General features: G+C 34.5%; 4 protein-coding genes across 9 annotated transcripts in view; 3 read left to right on the top strand and 1 right to left on the bottom strand.

Annotated features, from left to right (window-relative positions):
* The window catches only part of LOC112460870, a 4324-nt gene extending 1283 nt beyond the window's left edge, over positions 1–3041 (top strand). For 2 of the 4 annotated variants that reach the window (XM_025025795.1, XM_025025786.1), the window contains 5 exons: positions 24–127; positions 494–826; positions 1181–1513; positions 2086–2211; positions 2348–3041. In XM_025025795.1, the coding sequence (XP_024881563.1) occupies positions 24–127; positions 494–826; positions 1181–1513; positions 2086–2211; positions 2348–2438 (987 nt within the window). In that variant the 3' untranslated portion in view covers positions 2439–3041. The remainder of the gene's footprint in view (positions 1–23; positions 128–493; positions 827–1180; positions 1514–2085; positions 2212–2347) is intronic. The other 2 variants (XM_025025803.1, XM_025025811.1) reach the window with 2 other exon arrangements.
* A 4324-nt stretch (positions 3042–7365) lies between these two features.
* LOC112460929 (ubiquitin thioesterase otubain-like) lies at positions 7366–9283 on the top strand. Its single transcript, XM_025025878.1, has 5 exons — positions 7366–7559; positions 7628–7680; positions 8042–8341; positions 8534–8734; positions 8817–9283. Exons 1-5 carry the CDS (start codon positions 7517–7519, stop codon positions 9012–9014), a joined length of 795 nt encoding a protein of 264 aa, XP_024881646.1. The 5' UTR covers positions 7366–7516; the 3' UTR covers positions 9015–9283.
* Positions 9284–9562: 279 nt separating this feature from the next.
* On the bottom strand, positions 9563–10900 carry LOC112460940 (BLOC-1-related complex subunit 7). 2 transcript variants are annotated; one of them, XM_025025914.1, is made up of 3 exons: positions 10662–10900; positions 10353–10599; positions 9563–10253 (listed from the first exon to the last, which is right to left on the bottom strand). In XM_025025914.1, the coding sequence occupies exons 2-3, from the start codon at positions 10488–10490 to the stop codon at positions 10074–10076; spliced, it is 318 nt and encodes a 105-aa protein (XP_024881682.1). In that variant the 5' UTR covers positions 10491–10599; positions 10662–10900; the 3' UTR covers positions 9563–10073. The 2 variants fall into 2 exon arrangements, with proteins under 2 accessions (XP_024881682.1, XP_024881673.1); XM_025025905.1 differs by having other exon boundaries at positions 10667–10900.
* Positions 10901–11175: 275 nt separating this feature from the next.
* Positions 11176–12070, top strand: part of LOC112460844 (protein PFC0760c-like) — a 2164-nt gene continuing 1269 nt past the window's right edge. The window contains exons 1-3 of one of the 2 annotated variants that reach the window (XM_025025747.1): positions 11176–11407; positions 11546–11735; positions 11842–12069. In XM_025025747.1, coding sequence (XP_024881515.1) covers positions 11852–12069 — 218 coding nt within the window. In that variant the 5' untranslated portion in view covers positions 11176–11407; positions 11546–11735; positions 11842–11851. The remainder of the gene's footprint in view (positions 11408–11545; positions 11736–11841; position 12070) is intronic. The other variant, XM_025025738.1, reaches the window with a different exon arrangement.

Genomic DNA, 12070 nt, shown 5'->3' with positions numbered 1-12070 from the left:
ACTCGGAGTTACCGAGATATAAGGCAAAATGTAATAATTGTGGCAAAGCAGTGTCTTTCTTAACAAATATTGAAAATTTACGAGTACATTTAAGAAAGCATTCCACAATAACCCAGAGTCGAGATGAGTGAGTATACAATCAAAAAATTATTAAAATACTAAAGATTGTAAAATAAATGTAATAATAAAACAATCAGTAGCTAAAGAAAATTGAGTGAATCAAATTTTTTATCGGAGCATCCATATAATATTTATATGCAATTTTGATCATAAATGTGCATGTAGTACATCTAATGCGTTTTTTCCTTTTTTTTTAAATATGTTTGAAGACCTGTACGCGATCTGATAATTATGCAAATTTTAACTATTATCAGTATAAACATACATTCTAATAAACTAAATGTGTCATTATAACCTTTGTGAGAAATTCTACAAAGAAACGCTTGTTGATGAAATTGCTGTACCACATTTAATCAGACAATCTGTATTACAGGACGACATCGACAAAAAAACGCAGCAAGTTGTGGAATTATTTCGAGGAATTAAAACCTACGCTGCTAAAGTGCAGGACCTGTAAAAAAGAAATTAAAGTATCTCATCCAAAAGACTACACAAACGTAATGAGAAGGCACTTAAGTAAACATGGAATATTTCACGATAATGACACTCGCACAATACCTGACAACTTAAAGCAATGTTACTCGAAATTACCGGGATGTAAGGCAAAATGTAATAATTGCGGCGAAACAATATCCTTCTTAAAAACTTTTGGACATTTACGAACACATTTAAGAAGGCATTCCACAATAACCCAGAGTCGAGATGAGTGAGTATACAATCAACAAATTATTAAAATACTAAAGATTGTAAAATAAATTTAATAATAAAACAATCAGTAGCTAAAGAAAATTGAGTGAATAATAGTTTCGGGGCATCCATATAATATTTATTCGCAATTTTGATCACAAATGTGCATGTACACTTGGTGCGTTTATTACTTTTTAAAAAAAAAATATGTTTGAAGATCTGTACGGGATCCGATAATTATGCAAATTTTGACTATATATCCGTATAAACATACATCCTAATAAGTAAACCATGCCTCTTTGTGAAAAATTCTACAAACGCTTGTTGATGCAATCACTGTACCACATTTAATACTAGACAATATGTATTACAGGACGACATCGACAAAAAAACGCAGCAAGTTGTGGAATTATTTCGAGGAATTGAAACCTACGCTGGTAAAGTGCACGACCTGTAAAAAAGAAATTAAGATATCTCGTCCATCACACCGTACACTAATATTCAGAGCACATTTAAAGAAACATGAAATATTTCTCGATAATGACATTCGTACACTACCTGACGACTTAAAACAATATTACTCGGAGTTACCGGGATATAAGGCAAAATGTAATAATTGTGGCAAAGCAGTGTCTTTCTTAACAAAAATGGCATTTTTACGAAGACATTTAAGAAGGCATTCCACAATAACCCAGAATCGAGATGAGTAAGTACACAATCAAAAATTATTAAAATACTAAAGATGATTAATGCTTATTTGCAATTTTGATCATAAATGTGCCTCTCAAATCGTAATAACGATTATTTTTAATTATTTCGCAAATATAATTCAAATAAATATGAATCCCTATTTTCACGTTTTTTCATGCATCATAGATATAGGCAATTCAGAAATTTAGATTAAATATTTATTTATTTGACATTAATATTGCATAAAATGTACGATTCATAGATACTTCTAATAAATAAATAATATCTGCCATCCACTGATTACGTAGATGAATAATAATTAATAAATTAATAATAATTAATAAAAGTTTCTGTTACACAACAATCAACCGTTCTTTGTAGTATTTGATTGATAGAGTATTATTTAATGAAGGTTGGTATTGAATTTGGCGATGATCGGTAAAGGGGTTCTTTTTTAAATATTGGGCTATTTTTAATTTTATTATATTCTTCATATTTAAATTAATTCTTACTCTTTTGCAAAAGAGTAAGTTACAACGTTAATATTTTAAATAATTCCATTTCTAATTGCACCGTTTTTCAATGCGGACTGAGCACCTCAAGTTCACTCGGTAACGATATAGAGCCCAACGTAGAACGTCAAGGTCAGGAAACAATTGATTTGGCTCTACAATCATGTGAACAATCGAGAAAAGAAACAAGAGCATGTAATGAGTAATTTTTCGTTTGTTTATATAATACAATATAATGACAACTTACTATTAAAATGTTTACTTTTTTGCAAAAGAATAACTTACGACGTTAATGTTTTAAATAATTCCATTTTTAATTACTCCATATTTCTATACAGACCAGGCACTTCAATTTCAACGGATTATAATACGAATCTTACCGCAGAATGTCAAAGTCAGGAAGTTGATTTGGATCCTCAAACGTGGTGAACAATCGAGAAAGGAAAGAAGAGCATGTGATGGGTAATTATTTGACATTGTCATAACAAATTGATCATTGGCTGTTTGGTCAGATTAGTCATCAAGACCTTTCAACCATGGGTTTTGGTCTTTTTCTAAATTAATGTAATTTTGATGCTTATATATAATACATTAAAATAGAGTTTCTCCCTAATTTGATTCATGTCATATCGGTGTTTCACTTATCTATTATAATCCACAAATTCAGTCTAGACATTAATTGCTTGACATTAGCATTACAGAAGTTCGAGGTATAAAACATTCTCTCCCTATCTCTTTCTTTTTCTTTCTAATATTCACTCTCACTTACAAAACTTCACTCCATTATGGTTCACCGTCAATAAGTACATAATAGCATTAAGTAATATGTACAGTTGTAGAATTTTAATAATTATTATTTTTTTTTATTTTTAATCACACCACGTTTCTACACAGACCGAGCACTTCAAGTTCAGCGAATTATGTTATGGATGTGGTTAGGGAACGCAGCCTTAGAAATTAATACATGAAATATGAATCTGATGTATTCCTTTGATTAAAATAATTAAAAAATAATAATATTTTATAGAAATAACATAAAAGTAAAATTTTATAATTTATTTAAAAATCTTATTTTTAGACAAAAAATATTTTTACTGTTCGTTGAATTAAAAAGTACGAACGGACAAATATTTTCTTTTGTATCAATAAATATGTTAATTTGTCACTCACCGACCCCGATGCGCAACAGCGGAATTATATCTGCTACGTAGCTACGTTGATTCTGTAACAAACAAATACAAAATTCATTTTAAAACAGTGTTTAAAAAATCTAATGTTTTAAAACAGTCTTTAAATAATTATATATTTTTCGATAAAGATCTTTACAAAAATCAATTTTTATAAAAGATTAAATTACTCCTCTTCTTCTATTATTTTTAAATCATAGTTAAATAAAAAAGCTCAAGAATAAACAAAAAAATTACTCACACAAAATAAAAAATAATATTTACCGCAAAGTTGTTCCGCTGGCGCCCGATGCCTCTCCCAGGCCTCCTCTTCTCGAACTGTCCCAGGTTGTTAGTTGGAATTCCCTCGATGCGACACTCTGCGTTATCTTCTGAAACATATAAATAAGCAATTCGATTAAATAATTCTTACGAGTATCGAACTTTTTATTTATCATTCAATTAGAAATTTTTACTTCAATAATTATACATTTTCCAAATAAGATCTTTAGAAAAATGAACTCTTATAAAATTTCAAATTACTTATTTCTTTCTAATTATTATTTCAAAATCATGATGAGAAATAAAACGACTCAAGTATAAGCAAAAATTAAAATTACTTTTACACAAAATAAAAAGTAATATTTACCACAATGTCGTTTTGCCGGCGTTCGATGCCTCTCCTGGGCCTCATCCTCCTTCTCTCAGGCTGACCTCTCGGGTTGTCAGCTCCCTCGATGCCCGACACAACTCCATCGGCACCACAAACGCGAATAACAATGATCGCGCGATAATTAATACGCCACTCCCGAAAACATGAAATAACGCCAGATTTTGTCCGTCGAAAAATCGTCCACGATAACCACGTTATCTCAACGCGTTCAAAGCCGGACAACTGACTCGATTTGCCCGATTAAAGACTTAGCCCCGCGTGGTCAGTATGAAGTGTTCGACAGAGAGAAGAGAGATCCTCGAAAAGTAGAAAACGAGTTCTCTACAATGAGGATCATCTTTCCTCGCCACCGACACGTCTGGTTACAACCCCTCCACGCACAGTTAGATCAAATGATCTGGGCAGACTGCGATCTCCAGGCCGTCCCTGTTCAAGGACTACGCACGAGACAGCCGTCACGTCTGAGAACGTGGAAATTGGCGCAGTTATTATTAAAATCGCGCGACGGAATTCCGGATAATCCGACGACTTCGAACGGCACTCCCGAAAATGCGACGCGACGAACCGTTTATACAAAGTTCAGTATTTTTTACAAAGTTAAAGTATTTGTTATAAACGAATCGACAACGATTGGATTTAGTTTCTCTGCTCTTCGGTGAAAGTGGAATAGCCTGTGAAAGGTAAGTTACGCATACGTTTAGGTCGGTATACTAAGTTGAGATAGATAGGAGTACAAGTGAGCGAGAATAGAAATATGCGAGAATAAAGGCTCAGTCACAATGACAAAAATAAGGAATAAGATAAAGGAATAAGGAATAAGGGAATGTCGCATCTCACTTCAGTACACGTACATTAAAGTGAGATGCAACATGCCTTATTCCTAATTCCTTTATCTTATTCCTTATTCCTCTCATTGTGACTGAGCCTTAATGCTAATAGTTGAAGGGATTATAGAAAGCGAATAAAGTACGCGTCGCGTGTGATTAATTTCGAAAGTATCGTACAAGGATGGCAAAGCCGCGCGATCATTATATTCTAGTAATTACTTATTGTAATCACGTTTACTTGTAATCAATATTTTGTTTGGCGCAAGCACTGATCTATCAGATCAGTGGGCGCAAGTCTTTAAAAACCAGAATATTGTTTTGAGTAAATGTAATGCTTGTAATGACTTTATGGTAAATTTGTGGATTAAATATTTGGTATGCTTATATATCCGCAAATCTACCATAAAGTCATTGTAAGAATTACATTTACTCAAAACAATATTCTTGACTTCTGTTAAGATATTTGAAAAAGTATTAGTAAAAAAATATTCTTGGTTGGAAGAAAAATTCTTTTACTTAAAAGAAGTAAAATAAAATAAGTAAGTGCTTTTCTAGGTTGTAAATTGATTATTTTTCTGTGTGTATATATAAATAGAAGCATATACGGAGAGAATTTTTTGTTATATTTTACCCTTAAATTCACTACAAACTTGGGACAACTTGACAACCAAGGAATTTTTAAAATATACAAAAGACATTTTACAAACAACGTGATAAAAATTACCAAGCAGATTGGAAAATTTTGAAAAATTATTGAAATTTCCTAGATATATTTTAGTAAAATTAATCAAACATATTTTATATTTTAATGTAATAGATATTAATATTTTTTATTATGGTAGATGTTAATCAAAATAGCTCGCATAAAATTCTTGTACATGTCCCACAACTACCATGATTTCAGGGTAAATTTTAAAAGAAAGATCTCTCCGTATATTATCTTTCTTATAAAAACAAGAAATACATATTTTAATAATGCTGTATATTCATATTGCATCTGATTTTTTATATATATAAGATGCAATATTATATATGACTGAACTAATTAAATGTAAAATTGTAATACATTTACCAATTAAATGAGTCGCGACGCCACTCGTCCCGAAGCCGATCCGTATCCGCCACGTTCTGTAATAGGGTTCTGAAAATGAAAGAACATTATCAATATATAGCGGAGGCGCTTCGTCTCTCGCACGTCGACTTCTCGCGTTAAAAGCGACGCGGCGCGGCGGCGGTGTCACTATACGCATCCCGCTCTGGACTTCGCGATTATGCATTTTTCGTACTTCGAATAGGAAAATACTATGTCCGCCTATTACTACGATTATTATTTTGCATTCGAGCAAATAGGCATATTAATCTTTTGGCAGATATCCGCAATTTCGCGACATTAGAAAATACGATCGCGTATATATACTCTCACGACTGCCCGCGCGACACACCATCGGCCGAACAAGCGCCGCGAAACACGTATTTTCAAGAATTATTAAGACCCGAGCGTCCCGAATTCATACTATGCGACAGATACCGCAATAAATATATTAAATAAAAAGGTTAATAAATGTTATACTCACCAATTAAATGAGTCGCGACACCACTCCGTCCCGGGGGTCCCGGGGCCGATCCGTACCCGTACCGTGTCCGTCGCGATCTGAAAAGGGAAAAAAACGTCATCAATATATATGGCTGAGGCGCTTCGTCTCCCTCCCGCGCGGACAACTTCTCGCACCATGAGCGTCACGATATGTTCACGATATGTCGCTACGCGTCGCGCTCTCAACTTCGCAATCATGAATTTTCCGACTTCAAAAATCAAATACTACATAAGCTCTCCTATTATTACGATCGTTATTTTGTATTCTAGCGAATAGATGTACTAATATTTTTAACAGATATATCCGCGATATTCGCGATATTGGAAAATACAATCGTCACTTGCTCGCGCGACGCGCCTTCGACCGAACAAAGTATCGCGAAATACGTAGTATATTCTTCCAAATCATTAATACCCGAGCGTTGAATCGATACTGCGCGATAGATACCGCAATAAATAAATGCATGCAAGATTAATGGAAGTTACGACTCTAACCAATTAAATGAGTCGCGACGTCACTCGTCCCGGAGCCGATCCGTGCCGTGTCCGTCGTGTTCTGGAAAATGGAATGAATGCAGGAAAACGTCATCAATATGGCGGAGACACTTTGAATCGTCTCCCACGCGGACCGCGGTCAACTTCACGTTCGACAACGTTCGATCAGTTCGATAAGGAGCGGCATTACTACGCGTCCCGTTCTTACTTCTTACATTCGCGTTCATGCATTTTTCTTATACGCTATCCCTTGCCTTATATAACAATACTAAAATATATATATTAGAAACTGGAAACAAGAATATCACTCTCTTAATATATATATGTTTTTAACTCTCTTTTATCTCTATACATATGTATAACACTATACATTTGCAAATGTAGCGCGGACGCGCACTAGAATGATGTTTTATCAGCAGTGTCGGAAAATGAACGTGGGCTACGTAGTACCAATTTCGAAAATGGATGTTACACATACTACTGGCGGTAGTGTACACAGGAGGTTTCGACGGTCTTCCACGAAAAAGGCCGGGATGGCGCCTCTTTCGCGCTTCTCTCTGGTGCCATCTTTATTAACGCGTCACGTAAACTACCTAGATTGAATCTGCTCGATAATGCTGCCAACAGTGCCAACGCAAGAGCGTGAAGCACAGCGGCAAACATCTTTTCAACTTCACATGGAAACATCGGAGTTTTTGTTTACGATTGATAATTTGACAGTCGTTGTGGAATTTAGCAAGGTCTTTTGAGATATGGAAAATAACTCGCTTAAGGAGCAACCCGTCGAAAACACAGGTCTCTTAGCGTAATTTATTATCGAGAAATCAAAGCCGGGCAATTTATTATCCTGATCTTCATTGCAGATGTCAACCAGGACGAGTTAATACTTCAGCAACAAAGACGTATCGAGAAGGAGGTTAATACGTTGCTTGTGTCACGTTAAAAGTGTACCTTCGAAGGACATATTAGTTCCGTTTAATTCGCGCGATTAGAAATAAAATCTGTCGTATATTCAAATTAGCCTTGTTACCTCTTCGAAGTGTTCCTTCTATTTCTACGATAGAGTTTCAATGTGAAATGAAGATTACTTATTTTATTATTTACGATTTATTATTCGATAAAACATATAACACTTGAACAATTATACTGCTTTTAATAGTATAAATTTTACTCCGAATACACTACCTTGACAATTGTCGAGTGTTTTCTCTTAAGTGAAGACTGAAACTTTCATGAGGTTCCCACTTTCAGATATATAGTTATCTTCTGTATTTTAGATTTCGGAATCTATAGCATTGGTTGGCGAGAAGGAACCACTGAAGAGCTTAGAACAAGAATATGCGGAAGACGATGTGTATCTTTCGAAGGCGAAAGCCTTGGCTCAAAAGTATTCTTACATTAGGAGAACTAGACCTGACGGCAATTGTTTCTTCAGAGCATTTAGTTATGCTTACTTGGAGAAATTAATTGGGAACAAAGAGGAGTACGATAAGTTTCGTGATCTAGCTTTAAAAAGCAAGGATAGCCTTGTAGCTCTAGGTTTTCCCCAATTTACAGTCGAAGACTTTCATGACACGGTGAGACTTTATTTTCATCCTTGAATTAAGAATTTATATTCTTGAAAAAGTATATATGGTATACATATAGTAGATTTTAAAAAATGTACATATAATATACATATGTATAGTATATGTATTATATAATATGACTTTGACATGTAGAATTTATTGTGAGGAACACGAGTTGACTTTGATGAACTTTTGTTACAGTTTATGGAAGTCATTGATAAAGTAGGCGGTGATACGGAGTCCAGTCACATGGAATTACACAAATTGTTCAATGAACAAGGTTATTCCGATTACGTTGTTGTGTATCTTAGATTAATCACATCTGGTCAGTTGCAGCGCGACGCTGACTTCTACCAACATTTTATCGAGGGGGAACGCACTATCTCGGAATTCTGTCATCAAGTTCGTATTTGACATTAATCTCAACGATCTTTCTTCTATCTGTTATTAATATTTGCTCTAATGTACTCTTTGTTTTTTCTAGGAAGTCGAACCAATGTATAAGGAATCTGACCATATTCACATTATAGCAATGAGTAGTGCCCTAGGAACTGGTGTTAGAGTTCGTTACATGGACAGGGGTGCAGGAACCGAGGTGACTGCCCATGACTTTCCCGAAGGTGCTATACCAGCTGTGCACTTACTATATCGTCCTGGTCACTACGATATTCTTTATCCTTGATGAATCTGACGTTATACAGGTTTTTTTTTTAATACGACAAAAATGATTTCTAATGGCCAGATCTACTTCAAACTTTATTTTCAAAAGTGTTTCAGTTATAAGCAATGTTACCTTTAATCTAAAAAAAAAAAGAGAACCAAATAAGTCAATTCGTGTATACATTTTATCCAAGTGCATTTGCGTATGAGTTCGTCGATATATCCTGTTGTTTATAAGCGTCATTTTAAACTTTAAGACTAATTATCTGGAATAAATATCAAAGAAATCGATCTATTGTGTTATTTAATTAGTGTGTTCTGTTCCTTTTTCTTTTTCTCTCATCTAGACATATATATATTCACTCATCTACAAAAAATAATAAGTAACACATCTTGCGGTAATTCTAAAGGGAATATTTCAACTTTACGTTCCTTCCATACAGAATTATATTTTATTTACATATATATTAATTTTTGTTAACAGTATATAGAACACACACATATTTTTTCTCAGTCTACAAGTGTATCACAGAAATTAAAAACATTTTATAATCTATACATATACTTGATAACATAACAATTTATAGCAAAAGGAAGAAATTGTTATATAATTTCTAAATCATATATTGCAATTTTAGAAAAATTCTAAACTTGCAATATACGTTCTTAATCTTCGTCTATCAAGATTCATGCGGGTCACGCTTTTCGCAAGGTGGACTGAATCCTGATAGAAGCATTTTGTAGTTTTCTCAACTAATTTTTTCAACTAGGCATTTTTTATAAGTTAGAACCGTTAGAAAATATTTAAAAGTAAACAAAGTATATTGCAAAATATGTAAAATACCTCATAAAATATAAAATACATTGCATTTATTTATTTGGGTGGAAATCTGTTGGATATTCAACAGAGATGATACGAGTAGGATTTGACCTGTACCTTGTTAGACGAAGATTAAAATTAATCAATCCTGCAATATATAACATTCATACCACATAGTTTATAAATACGTATTCTGCAGACACTCGTTATATAGAATTCTTATGTATACAACATAAAATAAATACGTATGTATTAATACTGTTATCGTTGCATAGACCGTACTTGTTCGGTGACTTCCTCCAACATCGTCGAACTTTTGTCAATCGCGTCCATTTGATATTCCAAGTGAGTAGCGATGAGTGCAAGCTTTTTCAAACTGGATTCCATCGTTTCCAGCCCATGCTCCTGTTGCGCAAAGTTCCTCGCTGCGTGCGTTAAAATCTGCAGGGACAAACAACAGGATAAGTTCAGCGGCACAAGATCATTAATTTAACATTACAATACCAGTTAGCTTTTTTAATTAGAAAAATGAAATGTTACTTCGTTGCTTCTGGAACCCCGTTGTATCTGCCTGGCGAGCGAGGCAATGTTATTGACATTAACTTGCACCCTATCCGCCAATCTCATCTTCGACTCGATGAACAAGCTACGCGCGCTTGTGCTGGACGCTGAAGCCATGTTGTATCGTTTCTCATTAATTGTCGGGTAAGTCTTGCTCTTAATGTTATCCAGGATAGACCGTGCGTTTTGTTGATTGATATTCTTATAAGAAAGACTGTTTCATTATCTGAAAATATTATACAATTAAAGGCAATGTTATTCGTAATTTACACCTTATTAACATGCTACCTTACAGATGTCCTTTAATGCACGCTTTTATGCATTTGACGTTTCGTTGAGACGTGACGTGTCTGTCGCATCTGCGAAATAAAAAGTCGATTCATACACGCAACATCACGAACGGTCGCAAATCGCAAACCATCACAAACGGTCACAAGCACAAGTCACAAACAAATGCGACAAACTCGAAAGCGAAACTTAAGCCCCTTGCACAATAGGCGATAGCGATAACGATAGCGAGACAAAGGTGCCGACTGCCGACAAAGGGTGCGTTCCTTTTGGGCGCTCACACGCTCACACGCGCTGTAAGCATCATTCTATCTTCGTTGCACATCGAATATCAAACGAAGATAGAGCGATGCTTACAGCGCGTGAGCGCCCAAAAGGAACGCAGCCAAAGCTGTAGGCTGTGTAGCTATCGCTATGGCTATCGCCTATTGTGCAAGGGGCTTAAGACCGCTAAACCAATGAGCATCCAGCATAAAGTCGCCATATTAATTTACATAAGATGCTCATTGGTAGCGGTCTATGCATGTGCAGCCTATGCACTTTTGTGTGCTCGGCCTCTTGCACGCAGCTCGAAGAAAATATAACCTTAAAAGCATATTATTTCATTTTAAAAGTTTTCCTGTGCTATATATGATTTAAAAGAGGCATCCAATTCGCCCTCTACTCGAAGGCAACTCCAAAAAGAATTTATTTTATTCGAAGACCACATACAGATGATGTAATTGTTTATGAAGGCTACGAGACAGGTAATGTCATTAAATACGTCTGTGATAATTTAACGAGCAATTATGAGGGAAACAGGATGTCTAGTTTTTGAGAACTTTTTTAATATCGAAGTAAATATACAATCAGGCCATTTATTAAACGTTCTTTCTATTTTACAGAAATCTTACGAAGTTCTTGGTCTTCAAAGTAATGTTATGATGTGATGCAAAACGTAGTTTTAAATAAAGCCTGAAATGCTCTAACTGTTTTCGTAACATTGACCTTTTTGAGCCTTATTAAATAATATAAAACTTTGTGTGCATGACTAGATCTTGGATGCTCTCACAATCAGCTGATTTTAGAAAATAGGTTTGTAAAACGTGTTTTACATAGAATTAGTATTTATCTATTCATATATGTAATCTTTGAAGTTGCTAATGAAATTGAATTATATTTAAATTGGTACCATTATCAGCAACATCAACATGGAATGCAAGGATGACTATGACTATGTCCCTAAAATTAAAAAACGTAGGACTGACAAGAAGGACATCAAGAGTAGGATAGAGATGTCACAGGATGAAAATAATGATTTGAAGAAAGAATTGAAGAATAAAGATACCTATAAAGTTGAAGATAAGAACAAAGTTATTGGGAATGAAAAAACATCGCAGGATGAAGATAGTGATTCGACGGAAGAATCG

This window comes from Temnothorax curvispinosus, unplaced genomic scaffold (assembly GCF_003070985.1).
Source record: "Temnothorax curvispinosus isolate PA1 unplaced genomic scaffold, ASM307098v1 QBEX01001173.1, whole genome shotgun sequence".
NCBI lineage: Eukaryota > Metazoa > Arthropoda > Insecta > Hymenoptera > Formicidae > Temnothorax > Temnothorax curvispinosus.
This window is presented reverse-complemented; position numbering and strand designations above follow the sequence as displayed.

Bases quoted from the DNA above. Each gene is read 5' to 3' on its own strand.
- LOC112460929 (XM_025025878.1), top strand. From the start codon at position 7,517: ATGGAAAATAACTCGCTTAAGGAGCAACCCGTCGAAAACACAG. The intron at 8,342-8,533 runs GTGAGACTTTAT...CTTTTGTTACAG, and splicing joins TCGAAGACTTTCATGACACG to TTTATGGAAGTCATTGATAA. The intron at 8,735-8,816 runs GTTCGTATTTGA...TGTTTTTTCTAG, and splicing joins TCTCGGAATTCTGTCATCAA to GAAGTCGAACCAATGTATAA.
- LOC112460940 (XM_025025914.1), bottom strand. From the start codon at position 10,490: ATGGCTTCAGCGTCCAGCACAAGCGCGCGTAGCTTGTTCATCGAGTCG. The intron at 10,254-10,352 runs GTAACATTTCAT...TTGTCCCTGCAG, and splicing joins GGGGTTCCAGAAGCAACGAA to ATTTTAACGCACGCAGCGAG.